The sequence below is a fragment of the Pristis pectinata genome, chromosome 23, assembly GCF_009764475.1.
Source record: "Pristis pectinata isolate sPriPec2 chromosome 23, sPriPec2.1.pri, whole genome shotgun sequence".
Lineage (NCBI taxonomy): Eukaryota > Metazoa > Chordata > Chondrichthyes > Rhinopristiformes > Pristidae > Pristis > Pristis pectinata.
Genome location: NC_067427.1, coordinates 27,799,069 through 27,819,454, shown reverse-complemented (window position 1 = coordinate 27,819,454; position 20,386 = coordinate 27,799,069). Strand labels below are relative to the sequence as shown.

Here is a 20,386-nt window from a genome sequence, read left to right as displayed (position 1 = left end):
GTGCATTGGAGCCTCATACCAGGCTGTGATGCAACCAGTCAGAATGCTCTCCACCGTACATCGAGAGAAATTTGTAAGAGTCTTTGGTGACTTACTGAATCTCTTCAAAATCCTAAAGAAGTAGAGCCACTGGCGTGCCTTCCTCATGATTGCGTAAATGTGTTGGGCCCAAGATAGATCCTCCGAGACATCGTTGGCCAGGAACTTGAAGCTGCTCACCCTTTCCACCGCTGAAACCTCAATGAGGGCTGGTGTGTGTGCTCCCGACTTTCTCTTCCTGAAGTCCACAATCAATTCCTGGGTCTTGCTGAAGTTGAATGTGAGGTTGTTGTGACACCACTCAACCAGCTGATCTGTCTCCTTCCTGTACACCTCCTTGTCGCCATCTGAGATTCTAACAATGACAGTGGTGTCATCGGCAAATTTATGGCTGGCACTTGAGCTGTGCATAGCCACACAATCATGAGTGTAAAGAGTAGAGCAATGGGCTAAGCACGCATCCTTGAGGTGTGCCCGTGTTGATTGTCAAGAGGAGATATTATTACTGTTCCGCATTGACTGTGGTCTCCCGCTAAGGAAGTCGAGGATCCAATTGCAGAAGGAGGTACAGAGGCTCAGATTTTGAAGCTTGTTGATTAATACTGAGGGGATGATGGTGTTAAATGCTGAGCTGTAAATAAACAGCAGCCTGGTGTACGTTTTGCAATTGCCTAGGTGCCCCAAATCAAAGTGGAAAGCCAGTAAAATTGCGTCTGCTGTAGACCTGTTGTGGCAGTAGGCGAATTGAAACAGTTTTTGGCTGGTAGAGATATTGCGCCACAAACTGCATAGGGATCAATTATTATTTTGTATGGCTAGTCTTTCAAAGGAACAGTTAATAATTTTATTGCGTGGTTTACGTTAAGGATAAAGTCAAATTGTATTTTGTAAAATGATCAAATTACATGATGAAGGCTAAAATGTCAAATGCAGTCTTTTGTGTGCTACAGGAAAAAAGTGTTGCATGAGGCTGTTTCTTCATCTTTCATTGCAAGTTACTCCCATTACACTCAGTGCTTCCAAAAGATATGTATTTAAATAGTTCACCCTGATGTCACTTGGCCTCACTCCCATGGATTAGGGAGGACTAATTGGTCCTGGATTTCTTTTCAGTCCTTATCCTATGCGCCTGCTGGAATGCTTATAAAAAAAATGTCTAGTGAGAACAAGAATGGACCTGTTACTAAAGCTCCTTGTAGTTGGAAAAACATAGACAAAAATTTCAAGCCTCTTTCTGGATACTAATACTTGTGAAACTTTGCATTAATGTGAAAAGGAAAGGGAAAGAAGATTGGTGATGAAAACACATGAAAATGTAGACATTAAGATGGAGAACTGCTTGTGGCTCAATGAAATCTTTTCTTTCAGTAGAAAAACAGTTGCTTATTGGAGCCCATGTGTAGTGTTAAGTTAGAGCCAGAATGCTTGGCTCTGTCCCTGGATTGGTCAACAGGAAGACAACAGTAAGTTTTTATTTCTGCTTGTTTTTGTTGGGTTTTTTTTCAGAAGTATTTTCAACCTATGCATTCTTGAATCTCCTGGAGCTGGTATGTGAACTAATATTGTGTGGTCAAACTTGTGTGTTGGGGACATGAAAAGCCTGTACAATTGTAACATATTTTGCTTCATGATTAAGTCATGGACCCAGGAAGTTAGGGAATAATCTTCGGGCAGAATTCAAAACAAAGGAGCATATCAAATTGGGGAAATAAAATAGAGTCATGGAGTTGAACAGCACAGAAAAGAGCCCCTTGGTTCAATTGGCCCATACTAACAGTGATGCCTATCTACTAGTCCCATTTGCCTGCATTAGGCTTGTAACCATCTGCTTTCCTATCCATTTACCTGTCCAAATGCCTTTTAAACATTGTAATTGTATCTGCCTGTACCATTTCCTCTGGCAGTTCTTTCCATACAACCACCACCCTCCGTGTGGAAAACTTGCCCCTCGTCACTCCTTTAAATTTCCTACCTCCTCTAGTTTTAGTCGAGGAAAAGGACTCGGACTCTGACTCTCTATCTGATCTATGCCCTTCATAATCTCTCAGCCTCTTAGATTACAGTGAGACTAAACCCGGCCTATCCATAATCTTGTTATAAGTAAAGCCCTCCATTCCAGGCAACACCTTGGTGAATCTCTTCTGCACTCTTTCTATGCTACCACATCCATCCTGTAGTGTGGCGATCAGAAGTGTACACAATACTCCGTGCAGCCTAACCAATTTTTTGTACAGCTGCAATGTGACATCCCAACTCGTACGCAATGCCTCGGCCTAGGAAGGCAAGCATGGCGAATACCTTCACCCTATCTGCCTGTGTCGCCATTTTCAAGGAGCCATGAACTTGCATCCTAGGGTCTCTCCGTACATCAACACTCCTAAGGTCCCTGCCATTCACTGTATATATCCCATTGGTATTTGACATCCCACTATGAAAAATTCCCCACCATCATCACCACTCCCTAAGCTAACCCAACAAACCTATTAAACTGATCCAGGAAACTGCAATGACTATATCATACTGATTGGTTTCTATCTTTTCATATTTGCCTCACATAGGAATGGCATGTACCCAGCTGCATGAGCCAATAATACTCAATAGTTCCATTATTTTCTGGGAAAAGAAGCAGCACTTAATCTTGTATAAACACGTCCTTGATTCTCTCTTGGTCTCACTGAAATAATTTGGCAGCATGGACATAATCTGCTCCATTTATTATTTTATGGTATTTGATTAAATCTCTCGTATGCATTTCCCTAAAGGATATAGACTCAACCTTTTTTTAGTAAGTATAACTACATTATAAACCATTCAGTACTGAGGTGTATGAAAATTATTCAGATAGGTTGACCTTTCATGTATCTAACTACTTTTGTTGTTGATATTAGGTAAAAAAAAAATGATGTTCTACTTTCACAATTGACATCCCTCACATTTATTTAGCATGTGAATTTCATCAAGCTATCAAAATTTTTAAAGTAATTTATTAATCATTTCCTTCATTTTAAAATATGTAAACTCTGAGTAACTTGGTTACAAATGTCCTCTTTTAAAGCTGTAGTTTATCTGCATTAATGTTGAATTGTTCCTGATATGTGAAATGTTGTGGTACTAGTCATAAGATTTAATTTTTGTGCTCACAGTGAACCTGTCAAGATCATTAACAGTGACTCAAAGGGCTGCTTGAGTCTGGTGTCTGTGGATGGCTGTAGACCAGCACTGGATGTGGTCTCTCAGTGGAAGGCACATGATTTTGAGGCTTGGATTGCAGCTTTCAATTACTGGAATACAGATGTTGTTTATTCAGGTAGCCTGGTCATGCTGTTCTGAGCAGTTACGTGAAAGAAGTCAGCTCCAAACTTGCTCATTTTTATCTGTGCATGAACTGTTGCTTTGTTTTCACAACACTAGCAAAATTATTCTGACACTATACATTGTCTCCCTTCCTGAAGACACAGTACATTGATGTGCTGTGTACAAATCCATTGCTTCCTTCAGCACATTCTCAGAGCATTCATTCCTCAAGTGTTAAGCTAGAGAATTCATGTCATCCGATATCTAAGGACCATTTCCCAAATGAAGGATAAGAACCTCAATTTCTGTTACCATCCCCACCTTCCATTTCCAGCTGATGCCATTATTTCAAGTAATGTTCAATAACTTGACACAGACCTGGTACTGAACTAAACACCTTCCTGTACCCTATATATATCCACTAAACCATCAGAGGAAAACTAGCAGTATTTTGATGTAATTGATGAGAAGGAAATTTTAATCTAGAAGCAAAGCATAATGTGAGCTTTTCAATATTAGATAATTATTTGCTAAATGAAAATTCGGGATAGAATTTACCTTAAAAGGTCATCTGCCTCGGAGTTCTGTCAATGACTCTAATGTTACAAGATAATTGGTGTAAGTTAGTCTGATGCACATTCTTGCTCTGTCAGAATGATCTAGATTGTGGTAAATCCTACAACTCTCCAAAGAAGCTGTTGGTGGTCCAGCTATGTGTATTTTTGACATTTTGGGGGAACCATCTGGCTGAATTGCTTCTATGAAAAGTCCTATCTAAAATGTCTCATTTGTCTTGCATGTTAATTAATCTTTAAATTCTTAACATTTTAAGTCTGAGTTTTATTTTCTGCAGTTCTTTGCTGTTTACATAGGATTGTGCTTTATATTAAAAAAAGCACAAATGTAATTGGAATTTGGCTCACAAGACGTCTTAAAAATTGATAGTCCTTTGAACTTAATGCAACCTGTATAAGATCCAGAGATCAGTAATTTGTAACTTTAATTTCTGGACCAAGTGTAGCACCCTTTCTGCCTCAATGATTTTTCTATGTGGAGGTATAATCTCAAAACATGTTATGCAGTTCCACCCTTTGTAGAATTGACCCTATGTAGTGCAGTTAATTTTTTTCAAATGCCCTTTCCCTACCATCCTTCCCCTATACCACTTCTCCCCACCAATTTATCTCTTTGCTACAAGGACTGATTCTTGCTGACGTATGCTAACTAACTGGCTAATCGAGGCTTCATGTGTAATCCAGGACAGGAATATTGGCAGTTTATGCATTTATGAAAAGCCTCATAGCAAAGTCAGATCCCGTCTTGGCCTGACATCTCTGTACCTGCACATCCACAACAGGACGGCAATCAAAATTTGCCATATCTTTAGCTGATACTTGGCTTCTGTGCCCAAGAAGGGAGAAGCAAGTTTTTTTTTGAGAATATATTTTGTTTGTGAGCTGCTTAGAACATTATGGGCTGGTTCATTGTTTTTGTTTTCTTTCTCTCCTCCTCCAGGAGGAGACGACAGTAAGTTAAAAGTTTGGGACATGCGGATGGAGACTAACAGGCCAGTCTTTATTAGCACCAGGTATGTGTGCAATTTATTTGGAAGTGTTACTAGTATATTTAGTGCAACTACTCTGTAATAAATTGCATAGCTATAAGGAATGGGCTATTCTATTTAACTTTGTATATCCTGGTGAAGCTTTAATCCTTCAGATGAGTTGTATTGCACCTGGAGAATAGAATATATCTAATCGACGTTAAGTAATTCTGGTGTTAGGGTACAGCTTAAGTTTAGATTTGTATGGAAGATTATTTTATGGCATTCATTAGTCTGCCCCTTTCCTCAGCTCTGTGGACAATACTGCACTAAAAACCTTCACCAACATGGAAGAAACCAAGACTATCTTAAACTCGTTTTCACAACTGTTTCATAAGGAAAAATTTACCCAGTCACCAGGGCAGGATCCCACCATAGGCCCCAGATATGAAAAGACAATGCCTAAAAGCACTATGTCATCTAGTCCTACATTTGAAGTTGGAGCAAAGAATTGCTTATATGCTGCCAATTTTCTTGCTTCTCTTGATCAATCTAAAGTAATTTTAGCAAGGAGACACAAGAGCAAGGGATGGTTTTGTATATTTGTTTTGTAAATTCTCATTTTTGCTTTTACATTTTCCTGAGCAAGAATGAATATCCATGTTGAAACCTGTTGTAGAATAATGGGCATAGGGTCAGGAGGAAAAGAGCAATAACTTAATATATTTTCTTTTGGTTGGTAAAATAGTTGTGTCACACGACTTCTGATTTCATTGAGCATTATACAGAACCTTGATGTGCTATCTATCACAGCGTGGGGCCTGATCCTATTTATAATCAACATCCAAATACATACTTTTGAATAGAGGCTGATGGATTACAATCAACAATTGGAAACCTGTGATATTTTGTGTCTCTTTAGTCCTATGCCTTTTCACTTCAATAATACCATTTCTACTACAGTGCTAGTTGAGATACCTAATATGTAATAGGTTGGCTGTTGAACCGGCAACTTTTGGGATTTGGTGACTGTACTGGCATTTTAAAGGAAAATGGAAAATCCCAGGTCTTCATTTAATTTTCAGACAAAAAGCTTTGTTTTTTTCAGGCATTCAATGGGAGTGTGCAGTATCCAAAGCAATCCACATAAGCAATACATACTGGCCACCGGAAGGTAAAATTTCTACTTACTAAAACCAGAGGAGTTTTACTTTCTGTCCTTTGAGGCTTTTTGTCGAGCTGTATGTGATAATAAACTCAAAACGTTTTACTCAATTCTATTTTTGGGATGCCAAAAGATAGACATTTTATTCATAGAAATCTTTTTGGTCGCTTTGTGGATCTCAGCTGTGTCTCCACCTTTGCTGAAGCTGTGTCTCCTGGTGAATTATTGTGAAAGCTGGTGCAATGGCTAAAAAGGATATTGAGAAGAAAAATTGCATTTAAAATTTTAAAACAAAAATCTTAAAAGCATTGTATACTTCAGAAACTTGTAACTAATTCAGTATTATTAAAGTACATTAATTATCTTTGCAAAATTTGGATTGGGTAGCTGTTGAAGTGAAATGACTTGCCTCTGTTGCTAATTATCAAATTTAATTTTCTTTTTTCTTTCCAGTTACGATGAACATGTTCTCATCTGGGATTCCCGGCAGATGAAACAGCCATTGGCAGATACGCATGTCCAGGGAGGTGTCTGGAGGGTGAAGTGGCATCCACATCGGGAAAACTTGCTGCTTGCAGCATGTATGCACAATGGATACCACATCCTGGACTGTGAGGGTGCATTAGGTGAGTCTTTACCTGACGGCAACTGTAAAAGTTGCATTATAAATACTAACATCCATTTGCTAACATGGAATTAGTGTTGCTCATCAGTGAGCTTAGACAGCTTACTTGTGGTAAATGAATTGTTTGGTGTGGTAACAATTCGTGTACGGATCAGAAAAAACCTTGGTTTGATTCTTGGCAGAGATGAAAACTCTGATAAATTTAGCTTCAGTGTCTCTGGGCAAGTTAGAAAAACAATCAATCAGGGTTTGGTTGTAATATTGTTATAAAATTCGTATCTTGTTGATGTCAGGTGAGGGCAGGATCAGGTTCAGCTGTGGTTTTTGACTATGGTTTTCTGGGCTCTTGTAAGGAACAGTTGCTTTATTAAGGTAACAGAAAAATATATTTATTAATTTTGTCGGTCAGGATTTCTTATTGATCAAAAGCCTGGGTTTGCTTAGAGATGAAATGTAGGATTCTCAGTCCAGTTCTTTTTGCGAATGTTAGTAGAGCAGCTGTCTGGTAGAATGCAGTTCCTGAAATAGATGAGGGAACAAAGAGCTAGCATACATTTCCTTGCTATTCAGGGTTTTTTAACCCCTTTGTTTTTGTAATTTCTATGTGGGAGAAAAGGCTAGTATATAGTTAAAGCAGTCTTCTGCCTTATCTATGTTGTCATTCTGAAGCCTTGTGACTAGTTTCTGATTACTGCAGTCCATAACAGAAGGGCAGATGTTGTGGCACCTAAGATGCTGCATTTAAAAAAAAAAGTGAATGCTGGCAAGATCTCAATAGAAAGGAAGGCAGAGGAAATAATTGAGGAGGTCCTAAGGGATTGGCCATGCTTAAAATAAACAAGTCACCAGATCCAAAAGGATGCACCAGAGATCATTTAAGGAAGTCAAGGTAGAGTTTGCTATAATCTTCCAATTCTCATTAGTTATGAGAAAAGTACGAGAGGATTGGAAATAGCAAATGTATCACCCTTGTTCAGAAAGGGATGCAAGTAAGTGCCAGACAACTGCAGGCCAGTTAGTTTAAGCTTGGTTGATGACGAGCTTTTGGAAACTGTAATTGGGGAAAACATTAATATGTACAAAAAAAATTAAATTGATAAAGAAGAACCAGCACAGATTTATTGAAAGCAAATTATTTTCAACTAATTTGGTTGAATTCTTTTTTTGATGAGATAATAGTGAGTTAATGAAAGGAACTCAGTAAGTGTCATCTACATGGATTTTCAGAAGCATATAATTAAATTAAACACCAAAGGCTAGTTACCAAAATTGAGGCTGGTGGAATTTAAACAACATCCTGCATGAATAGTAAAATATCTTAAAAGCAAGAAGCAGATAGCAGTCGTTGCTTTTCAATTTGGAGGATGGTTATCAGATGTGATACTGAGAAGTTAATTCTGGAACCATTTTATATATTAATGATGTAGGCATGGTTGTGCAGGGGCAAACCTTCCAAATTTGTGAATGAAACAAAGCTTGGAAACGTAGTAAACACAAGGTTAGAAATAGATGACAAAGACATGGGGTCAACACACAAAAAGCTGGAGGAACTCAGGCAGTCAGGCAGCACCTATGGAGAGTCAACGTTTGGGTCAAGACCCTTCAACTGGACTAATCCAGATTCCAGCATCTGTAGTCTCTCCTGTCTCCAAAGACATAGGGTTGCAGGCAAGTGGCAGATGAAGTTTATTACAAAACTGAATTTATACATTTTCCCAGAAAGAATAAGGAGAGACTGTTTAGACCAGCACAGTTATAAAGTGTGTGCAGGAACACAGGAATCTGTGTTAAATCCCTGAAAGTGCAAAGGCATTTTAAGAATATAGTAAGTAAAATATGTGATACAATTACAAGACTAGAATACAGAAGTGGAGAATGTGTAACTGTATGAAACAATGGTTAGGCCACAACTTGAAAGCACGTTTAGAAAGCACGTGAAGGTCATAGTGAGGGAACAGAAAAGATTTTTTTTAAATGGTTCTGAGGGTGAGGGCTTGCAGTACAAGGTTAGACCAGAGAAACTGAGGTGGATCTCTTTGGAACAAAGAAGGTTGAAAGGAAATGTAGTAATGTACAGGATTGTGTCTTGTATGGAAAGAGTAAACAGGGAAGCAGATGGTTCAAGGACCAAGAAACACAAACTGAAATTTTTAAGCAAAATAAACGAGAGATTTTAGGAAAAATTATTTTTATTATGGGGAGCAGTTAGGATTTGGAATTTGCTGTCAATAATAACACTGGAAATGGAATCAATCAAAAATATAATGGAACTGGCTGGTCTGATGGGCTCAATGGTTTCCACCTGGGTTGTAACAATTCAATGATTTACAGGTTACATTCCATGAAGTAACAAGAGTTAAACTTATTCTCTGGGTTGTGAAGATTCATATCTTCCTGTTCTGCCATTTTTCTTTTAATAGTCTGTTTTGTTTTACATGCCACAATACTGTTTTCTGCAATGGTGCCCTGCTGCTGTCCAAATGTGTGCTAGGAGTTGTGAATAATTACGTGAGCTTCCTGCTCTTAATCATTTTAGAATTGACTTTCACAACCACAAGAAAATTAGCCCCCTTTTAATATTTTGCTTCCATCTTTCTACAGCCTCCAATTACCTAGGTAGGTAATGAGCCATCCTCTAGTGCCTGCTTTGGATTTGACCTCTGATTCACCTGTTCTCTTTAGGGAAGTGCCATGCGACAGCTCAGTAACTCTGTAGAGAAACACAGCTTCGATTAGGATAAGAAGACAAAAACACCATGTTCAAATTCTGAAATAAAACAGAAACTGCCCAGCAGGCTATTAAATGACCAAAAGGGAAAAGCCAAGAAAATAACTAATCAGAACTGAAATTGCTTGGTTCTCTGGTCTGGCTCAGCGGATGGTCCTTTGGATGAAAGCTTAAACATTGACTATACATGCATAATCTGGTGGTTTCGGTGTATGTAACAAGTTCTGATCATACCTGAAGAGTGTGATCAGACCGGCTGGTCATTTTATTTTATTTACATGCCTCCAGTTTTCTCTCCTGAAATATTATTGCTTGTCATGGTATGTGGACATCAGGCTCTCTACTTTCTAATCTAACTTGTACTATTTTGCAGCAGAGAGACCTAGGTTTGCATATTTTGCAAATCATTGAAGTCATTTTCACAAAAATGTTATCATGGGGTAATTGGCTTTGTAACTAAGGGTATTGGATACAAAACAGGAATGTCGTGCCAAGCTTTCACAAATTGTGCTAAAATTTCTGCTGGAATGTAGTGTACAATTCCAAACAGCAAACTTAAATGTCATCAAGGCCTTGGAGAAGGATCAGGGGAGGTTTACCAGGATTGTTACAGAGATGAGAATCTCCACCTGTGGAGAGATTGGAGATGTTGGGTTTGTTCTTCTAGGAACAGGGGTGGTTGATAAGAAATCTAATGAATGCCAAAAATTGAGAAGTTTTGATGGAACAAACGGGGAAGACAAGGAAACTTTCCTCAGTAGATGGGTAATCATAGCTCATAGACGTGTCTATCCATGGCCTCCTCAACTGCCACATTAAGGCCAGACACAAGTTGGAGGAACAATATCTCATATTCCGCCTTGGCAGTCTCCAACCTGATGGTCTCAACTCGATTTCTCTAACTTCCAGTAACCCCTCCCCTCTTCTTTTTCTCCCCCTTTCTCTTTCCCTTCCCCTGCCCTCATGACACGCCCATCTATTCCCCACCTCCGTCCCTTTATTCCATGGTCCACTGTCCTCTCCTACTGGATTCCTTCTTCAGCCCTTTGCCTCTTCTACCTATCAACTCTCAGCTTCTTACATCTACCCCTCCCCCACCCACCTACCTTCCCCCTCTCACCTGCACTTGCCTGTCACCTGCCTGCATGTGCTCCTCCCCCTCCCCTGACCTTATTTTGGCTTTCCAGTGCTGATGAAGGGTCTCGACCTGAATTATCGACTGTTTGTTTCCCTCCATATGCTGCCTGACCTGCTGAGTTCACCAGCATTTTGTGTATGTTGCTTATAGATTTAAAATAATGCGAAGGGAAATGAGAAATTCACACAAGACTGTTAATATCTGAAACCTGAAAAGGTAAAATCAGAGTTCGTAGCAACTTGGAAGCAGTTGGACATGTGCTTGAATTTGTAAGGCAATGCAGTAAAAGTTGCATGGTGGCACTTTGTTGAACAGCTCTTTCTGAAGCACAATGGATGGGAAAATCTCCTGTGCTATAAAGCTCTGATTCTAAAAGACTTTTGCATCCCCTATTCTTTGTGCCTTGAATAAACTCACATTTGCTGCAGTCTTCATTGTTGTATGTACCCTTTCCTTGCCCAGTATTCACACAAAGGCATATCTGGTAGAGACTCCCTAGATAAGCAATGAGAACCTGGGATTATCTTCTGTTTTAGAATTTAAAGACACAAGTAAAATTATACTCTTCTGCTTGTTGAAATTACCTAAGTCGGCACAGACTGGATACTTAGCCTGCAATCCTCTTAATCTGCATGTCTCAGTTACTCATTGAATAGACTGGCTAAGTTGTTAGTGGGCTGTAAGGTTCTGAGCAAAGAGATGTCACAGGATTTCCATAGATAAGGTATTGTAGATGGTGAATATTGTTGTGTTGTGGTTAGCGTAATGCTGTTACAGTGCCAGCGACCCGGGTTCAATTCCGGCCGCTGTCTGTAAGAAGTTTGTACGTTCTCCCCATGTCTACGTGGGTTTCCTCCAGGCACTCCAGTTTCCTCCCACATTACAAAGACGTACGGGTTAGGAAGTTGTGGGCATGCTATGTTGGCGCCAGAAGCATGGCTACACTTGCGGGCTGCCCCCAAAACACTCTGCGCAAAAGATGCATTTCACTGTGTGTTTCGATGTACATGTGACTAATAAAGAAATCTTATCTTTAAGAGTAACTGGTAATCAGAGCTTGCGTGACATGATAGCTTCTTTTGCCACTGAATTCAACTAAAATAACAGAATGAAGGGTGACGTCAAGTATAAAATTAGTACTAATAAAAAGCCCAGAAATGATTGGTTTAAACTCTAAAATACTACAGATGATTCAGTAATTTGCAAGTTTGTTTGATGTATTGGAAGGCCCTTTGAACAGTACTTAATATCATAGTTGGTGTTTTCCAGTGAAATATATGTATTAATTTGTGGTGCACACATTTTGATTAAAACAGTTGCTGTTTTGTTCAGTTACAGGCCAAGAAAGATGCCCCATTCTTTACTCCTACATACTGCACAATTCATTGGCATATGGGGCAGACTGGTCAAGACTGTCAATTGATGCTCAACCCACCACAGAGTCTTGGCCTTTACCCTCATCTTTAACTGAAACTCAAAGGAAGAAGGAATGTGAACAAGGAGCAAAGGAAGCAGAAGTCAAATTCCGGCACCTGAAGATCCAGTATGAATCTCCCACCGGCTTATTTGATATGGTGGTGGAAGATGAGGCAGATGATTATGGCAATGAGTTTTCTGGCAGTTTGCAGGCCAGTGGTGCATCTCAGAGTCCAAATATGGACCTTGCCATGATAGAGCAACAGAATCACAAGGCTGGTGTTGATTGGACTAAGAATAAAGGTGATTTGTTGGCAACATGCTCCTTCTATGACCACATCTTGCACGTTTGGCGATGGGAAAGAAATAATATTGTATCTTCCACTTAATTTTACAAAAAAATTACATAATATTGTTTATAAAGTACTAGAGTAAAACCAGATTGCATACCTGGTAGTGTGAGGGAGAGGAGCATAGTCTGATCATTTTCTTTGATTCAGTATCCTGTAGAAATTTTAGAAGATTGGGCAATAACTTTATAATGAAGATGGTTCAATATTCTTAAATCAGAGTGGCAGGATTTCAATGAGATTTCCTAATCTATTCAGCTGTGTACATGCTTCAGGTGAAGGGAAAAGGGAGAGAAGTCAGTAGCTTTGCAATGTATTTAGCATTAATTGAACACTGTTCAATAACAAGAAGTGTGATAATTAATTGGGTTGGCAAAAAAGATATTGAGAGATGTAGTATTATGCATAGAGAATTTAGCCTGAAATGTTTCTTCATTCATTTATGTCTAGTACTAGAATTAAGAGTTGACAAAAGAATTGAGGGCTTTGTAGAAGTCATTTAAATCAGTTTATGTCACCTAAGATTCCTTTTGTTAGAACTTCCAGAAGTCTAGTGTCAAGAGTTAATTTAGAACCTCAGGCAATGATGCTTAGGCTGGTGCTTTATAAACTTGTCTCAAACCATGTCATGTAACTGAAATTATTTCAGTTCACTTTTGTGGTGAGGTGAGTAGCTTATACAATTGAAGCACCTCATAGCAAACCTTTTTGGTCCTGTGGACCTCTACATTAACTGAAGTTGTGGATCTCAGGAGATTTTGCTAAAAGCTACCTTTGGATTTCTAGGAAGTCCATAGTAGTTGGGCAAGGCTAAAATTATTTTTAACTGAAGTATGAACTATTTTTGTCAATCTTTTTGCAACTGCCTCTGCTGATGTGTAAATCAGTTTTTAAATTCATATACATGTCTTAAAGACACTCTAGAACATAATTAAAATGGCCATTGTTGTTTGATCAGTTGAGTATTTGATGTTTGTTCTTGAATATTCTTGAAAGAATTCCACACGGAATATTTCACGGGGAGCAAAAAGGTGAATGCAATAATGCTCTTCTCCAATTGTTTGTTGTGTCTATCTTCCTCTTCCTTCACCTTGCTCCATAGCATCCTGGGCTATGATGACATCTGAGAAGGACGTTTCAGTCACATTTAATGGGGAATAATGGGATTAAGCATAACTATAGTAGCTTCTCAAAGGGAGCTGCCTTGAAAATGTTTATACAATTTTATACTGGTGGGGGGAGGAGTGCAGGAAAACAGTTTGATATCACTTTGATTAAATAATTTACATTTATGTAATGATAGTAGAATTTTGTGGCTGTTTAAACTATTTTCTTGAAATAAATGCTCTGAAGTGTCATCTTTCTTTTTTAAAAAAAACCCTATAGTTATTGGACATGATTTGAATCTTTAGATGAATTTGAACAGAAGAATAGCAAATACCATTAGGCCAAGCTTTATATATCTTGGTTTATTTAAAGTCCCGTAAGGTGATGACGATCATTCTTCCTTTTGTACTAGGCAAAAAAAGAAGTACTGTCATTGCTAATGGTAAATCCAGACTTGTTTTTGACATATCCATGGCCATACATTACAATTTCATAATCAAAACTTGAGTGGCTAACAGAGCACTTATCTAAGCATTCATGAAGAAACCTTTCGCTTAAGACAAGTCTGACATGTTTATATAAAACAGTTAATACTAAATATTCCTGACACAGCTTTGAGAATTCAACCACCCAGCTGTTTTCCAAGCATTACGGACAATGCAAATAAACTCAACTCATCCTGGGTTAAGGAATGACCTTTTTGTTTTTTACATCATGCTGTATATTTATGTATCTTAGCTGAGTGTGGAGATGTGGTAGAAATTCTTGGGAATTGGAGATAAAAATCAGATTAAAAGGCTGAATTTTGAGATGAACTAAAGTAGTACAGTAACTTCAAGGAAGGCATTAGAAAATGCAAGGACAATGCTGATGTGTAACAAAAGAATGAAATATTTGGTGTAGCAGCAGCAGTGGAGAGAGAAACAGTTAAAGGTTGTTGGTTAACTCAGCTGTGTCTCTCCACAAGTGCTACCTGACCCACTGAGCATATCCAGCACTTTCTGATTTTTAATTTCAGATTTCCAGTATTGACAGTGTTTTTGCCTTTTAAATTCTGGTGAGTTATTTAGCTGTGTAATTTTTAAAATTTATTTTGGATATTTAATTATTTTATTAAACATTTGACTCTAAATGTGCTTAAATTAGGTTTCTCATTAAATACTGATTTTTATGTTCAAGAAGTAAAGATTTTTAAAAAAAAAACTGTGCTAATGTTCAAGACTAGTTAAGAGCAGAAAATGGATGTCCAGACAACAATGTACAGGTTTGCTTATCAAGGGTGTTGGGAAAGATAATGGAACCTGTACTCAGATGCAGAAGTTCTATTATGGCAGCTTGAAAGTGTACTGAGGGAAACAATAGCATAGCAGGTATTTTAGAAGGAAGACTCTTATGTCCATTACTAACTTGCTTAATAATGGCACTACTGAATGAAATGATCAGTCATGAAGGACATGCCTATCCTAAACGGTGAGAGACACAAGGTGGAAAAAAAAACACGTGGCCTCTTCCTGTTACTGATTTTTGTCTTTCTGACAATATTGACAGTAAAGACCTAATCCTTGATGTTGTTGAACCTTGATACTGAGAACACCATTACTAAATTTTGAATGAATTGGGTAGCTCCGAACTTTTCATTCAGGAAGTGTCAGCAGCAGAATTGTATTTCATCTAAACGTAACCATGTGACTACTTTATGTCTTAATTACCATCAAGCCAGGATACCATTCCTGGTTTAATGAGGTGCTTGCCGGCATCTTAACTATTTATTTTGCCTGAAATAGTAAGTGAATGATAAATCTCAGCCTTTATCCCTTTAGCTAATTTGATTTATTCCATGATATCAAGTAATAGCTGAATACATTGTCCAAGCTGTAGTGCTAAAATTGCCTATTTTGGTATAGCTAACACAACACAGCTAACAGTCAACACAGAACAAACAACACTTTCAGGAGGCTTTGGTGAGGTTCAGGTAAGGTCTCTTATTCCACAGGTAGAACAGTGAGATGGCAGTTGGGGCAGTGATATGCTCCTCTTGTAGGATATGGGAAGTCAGGGAGACTGGAGGTCTCTATGAGAAGTGCATACAGCTGTAGCTCCTTACTGACCACGTTAGGGAGCTGGATGAACTCCAGATCATTTGGGGAAACTGAGTAGATGATAGACAGTAGCTAATCTATCTCCCGTGGTGGAGATAGATCCAGAAAGGGAAAGGAAGAGTCAGAGAAGCACCGTGTGAAGCTGAGAGAAGGGTGGAAATTAACGGCAAAAGTAATGGCATTTTAGAGTGTCTGAGTGAAAGCAGCATCAATACAGTCACTGATGCACTATAAAAAGAATTGAAGGAGGGAATACGGTTATGACTGAAACAAGACTGCTCCACGTACTTACAGGGAGGCAATCATGCCTAGGATGCAGGTAGCTGGGTGACTATCAGGAGAGGGAAAGGGGATAGGCAGTCAGCACAGGGTATCCCTGTGGCTATTTATCTTAATGACAAGTATATCGTTTTGGATACTGTTGGGGGATGACCTACCAGAGGAAAGCCACAGTGGCCGGGTCTCTGGCACTGAGACTGGCTCAGAAGGGGGAGGGATGGAAGAGGAGTGCAGTAGTGATAGGGGATTCATTGGTTAGGGGAGCAGAGAGGAGATTCTGTTATCAGAATGAGTTACCCGGGTGGTATGTTGCCTCCCAGGTGCCAGGGTCAGAGGCATCTTGGATCGAGTCAACAATATTCTTAAGGGGGAGGGTGAGCAGCCAGAAGTTGTGGTCCACATCAGTACCAATGGCGTAGGCAGGAAGGGGGACGAGGTCCTGCAAAGTGAGTTCAGGGAGTTGGGTGCTAGGTTAAAAGACAGGACCTCCAGGGTGGTGACCTCGGGATTGTTATCTGTGCCACATGCTAGTGAGGCAAGAAATAGGAAGATAGTGCAGTTTAACATGTAGCTAAGAAGATGGTGCAGGAAGGAGGGCTTCAGACTTTTGGATCTTTGGGCTCTCTTCCAGGACAGGTGGGACCTGTACAAACAAGACGGTTTGCACCTGAACTGGAGGGGGACCAACATCCATGTGGGAAGGTATGTGAGTGCTGCTTCGGGGGGAGGGGTTTAAAACGAGTTGTGGTGGGGTGGGAACCAGAGTGGCAGGGCAGCAAGTGGAGTGGCTGTGGGGGAAGTAGATGCCTCTATCTCAATGCAAGGAGTATTGTAGGTAAGGCAAATGAACTTGGAGCATAGATCAGCATGTGGAATTATGATGTAGCCATTAGTGAGACAATGTTCTGAGGTTTTGATGTTTTAGACACGATGGGGGGGGGTATTAAATGGAGAGGGGTGGCATTACTCATCAGGGAAAATGTCATGGCAGTGCTCAGAGAGGATATACTGGAGGGCTAGTCTACTGCAGCAATATGAGTGGAACTGAGGAATAAGAAAGGAATGGCCATGTTAATGAGACTATATTCTAGATCGCCCAATAGTCAGCAGGATTTAGGGGAACAAATATGTCGAGAGATAGACAGTTGCAAGAAAAGTAAGGTTATGATAGTAGGTGATTTTAACTTTCCACATATTGATTGGGACACCCATACTGTTAAGGGAATGGATGGGATAGAGTTTGTCAAATGTGTTCAGGAAAGTTTCCTTAATCAATATGTAGAGGTCCCAACTAGAGAGAGTGAAATACTGGATCTCCTCTTAGGGAATGAGACAGGGCAGGTGATAGAAGTGTGTGTTGGGGAACACTTTGAATCTAGTGATCATAATTCCATTAGTTTCAAGATAATCATGGAGAAGGATAGGACTGGTCCACAGGTTGAGATTCTAAATCGGAATAAGGCCAATTTTGATGGCATCAGAAGGGATCTTGCAGGCAATGGATTGGGATGGGCTATTGTCCAGCAAAGAGATGCTTGGTAAGTGGATTTCAAAAGTGAAGTCCTCCCACTTACCAATCTGTATGTTCCTGTCAGAATAAAAGGCAAGGCTAACAGGTTTAGGAAACCTTGGTTATTGAGGCTCTGGTAAAGAAAAAGGAGGTGGTGCATATCAGGTATAGGCAATTAGGATCAAACAAAGAGTAGAAGAAATGCAAGAGAACACGAGAGAAATCAGGAAGGCAAAATGAGGACATGAGTTCTCTGGCAGACAAGGTGAAAGAAAATCCCAAGGATTTCTAAACCTATATTAAGAGCAAAAGGGTAGCAAGGGACAAAATTGGTCCTCTTGAAGATCAGCATGGTTGTCTGTGCATGGAGTCAAAAAAGATGGGGGAGATCTTAAATGAATTTTCTGCATCTCCATTTGCTCTGAAGACAGACGCAGACTATAGAATTGAGGCAAAAGAGTAGTGAGGTCGTGGACTGTATCTGGATTACAGAAGAGGAGGTGCTGGCTGTCTTGAGGTGAATGAAGGTGGATAAATATCCAGGGCCAAACAAGGTGTCCCCTTGGGCCTTGTGGGAGGCTGGTGCAGAAATTGCAGGGATCCTGGCAGAGATATTTAAAACGTCCTTAGCCACGGGTGAGGTGCTGGAGGATAGCTAATGTTGTTCAAAAAAGGGTCTAAGAATAAGCAGGGAAATTATAGGCCGGTGAGCCTGATGTCAGTTGTGGGTAAATTATTGGAAGGTATTCTAAGGGGCAGGATGTACAAGTATTTGGATAGACAGGGCCTGATTAGGGATAGTTAACATGGCTTTGTGCATGGTAGGTCATGTCTAACCAATCTTATAGAGTTCTTCAACCAGGTTACCAAGAAGATCAATGAGGGAAAGGCAGTGGACGTTGTCTGCATGGACTTTAGCAAGGCCTTTGACAAAGTCCCTCATCAGAGGCTGGTCCAGAAGGTTAAGTTGCTTGGTATTCAGGATGAAGTAGCCAATTGGATTCAATAATGGCTTAGCAGGAGAATCCTGAGAGTGATAGTAAATGGTTGTCTCTCTGACTGGAGGCCTGTGACTAGTGGTGTGCCACAGGGATCGGTGCTGGGTCCATTGTTGTTTATCATTTATATTAATGATTTAGATGATAACGTGGTAAACTGGATCAGCAGATTTGCAGATGACACCAAGATTGGGGGTGTAGTGGGCAGTGAGGAAGGTATCAAAGTTTGCAGTGTGATCTTGACCAGCTAGGAAAATAGGCTGAAAAGTGGCAGATGGAATTTAATGCAGACGAGTGTGATGTGTTGCACTTTGGGAAGACAAACCAGGGTAAGACTTACACAGTGAATGGTAGGGCTCTGAGGTGTGCAGTAGAACAAAGGGACCTGGGAATACAGATCCATAGTTCCTTGAAAGTGGCATCACAGGTAGATAGGGTCATTAAGGGAGCTTTTGGCACTTTGGTCTTCATAAATCAGGGCATTGAATACAGGAGTTGGGATGTTATGTTGAAGTTGCACAACATATTGGTGAGGCCGAATTTAGAGTATTGTGTGCTATTCTGGTCACCTACCTACAGGAAAAATATCAATAAGCTTGAAAGAGTGCAGAGAAAATTTACAAGGATGTTGCCAGGACTTCAGGACCTGAGTTATAGGGAAAGGTTGAATAGGTTTGCACTTCATTCCCTGGAGCGCAGGAGAATGAGAGGAGATCTTATAGAGGTATACAAAATTATGAGGGGTATAGATAGGGTGAATGCATGCAGGCTTTTTCCCCCTAAGGTTGGGTGAAATTAGAACTAGAGGACATAGGTCTTGGGTGAAAGGTGAAATATTTTAGGGGAATCTGAGGGGAAACTTCTTCACTCAGAGGGTGGTGAGAGTGTGGAATGAGCTGCCAGCAGAAGTGGTAGATTCAGGTTCAGTTGTAACATTTAAGAGAAGTTTGGATAAATACATGAATGGGAAGGGTTTGGAGGATATGGGTGCAGGTAGATGGGACCAGGCTGGCATGGACTAGATGGGCTGAAGGACCTGTTTCTGTGCTGTCGTGCTCTGACTTTCTAAGAATTTTTTTGCCCAAGGAGTGATTGATATCTGGAACACACTACCTGAGTAGGTGGTGGAGGCAGATGGGTACTCACAACATTTTAAGTAATTAGGTGAGTTCTTGAAATAACAGGCTTAGAAGGCTCCAGGTTGAGTGCTGGAATTTGGGATTAGTATAGAGAGGTATTTGATGGCTGGAACAGACAGTAGGCCAATGGGCCTGTGTTTGGGCTATGAAGACAATCATCCAGGAGTTCCTCATGGTAGAGACCGCCTCTCCTTCGTGAGGTGGGATGTGCACGTTCATTGATTTAGGTATTAGGTTCCATTTCCCTCAGATAATGAAGCAGTCCATTCCTGCATGCAGTAAGACTTTGACAACATTCAGATTTCAGCTATAGGTGTATATGAGTTTCACACGTACCGGGCAATAACATCTCTCCTTCACAATCAATGGCATCACCATTGTCAAAGTCCCCATCACTAATTAGGCCCTTACCATTAACTCAAAACTTGACAGGAAAATTGACATAAATATTATGGCTGCAAGATAGTTTCAACAGAATGAGCTGCTTATGAGTCTTTCCACACAGACGTCTTCCTTTTTCCTAACTGGCTTCCCCCCACCATTGTTGACAAAACCTTCATCCACATCGCATCGACTTCCTGCACCTATGCTCTTGTGCCCTCCTCTCCCAGCAGGAGTAAAGATAGCGTTCCCTGGACCTCATCGTCCACCCCATCAGCCTCCATATCGAATGGATCATACTTTGTGATTTTTGCCACCTTCAATGAGATTCAACTTCCAGACACAATATTTTTAGGGAAGAAACAAAATCAAAGAGATTCTGTATCCTGAGTGGTTCAGAGCCAAATGAGTGATATTTTTTTAAAGTAAACTTTAAAATCCATTGGATTAAAGGAAAACAAAGTGGCAGGGCTAACAGAATCAGAGGGATCACAGTAGCCTAAGGAAGACGCTTGCAGGTTCTGAAATTTATATTTCAGGATTCAGCTGAGTGTGGCAGTGTGCTAGAAGTTTGG

General features: G+C 40.0%; 1 protein-coding gene across 4 annotated transcripts in view; it reads left to right on the top strand.

The window, feature by feature from the left end:
* Positions 1-13,667, top strand: part of dph7 (diphthamide biosynthesis 7) — a 29,233-nt gene extending 15,566 nt beyond the window's left edge. For 3 of the 4 annotated variants that reach the window (XM_052037047.1, XM_052037049.1, XM_052037050.1), the window contains exons 5-10: positions 1,411-1,502; positions 3,183-3,346; positions 4,849-4,921; positions 5,985-6,050; positions 6,495-6,667; positions 11,865-13,650. In XM_052037047.1, coding sequence (XP_051893007.1) covers positions 1,411-1,502; positions 3,183-3,346; positions 4,849-4,921; positions 5,985-6,050; positions 6,495-6,667; positions 11,865-12,337 — 1,041 coding nt within the window. In that variant the 3' untranslated portion in view covers positions 12,338-13,650. Of the gene's footprint in view, positions 1-1,410; positions 1,503-3,182; positions 3,347-4,848; positions 4,922-5,984; positions 6,051-6,494; positions 6,668-11,864 lie in introns of all 4 variants that reach the window. The other variant, XM_052037048.1, reaches the window with a different exon arrangement.
* Positions 13,668-20,386: the final 6,719 nt, after the last annotated feature.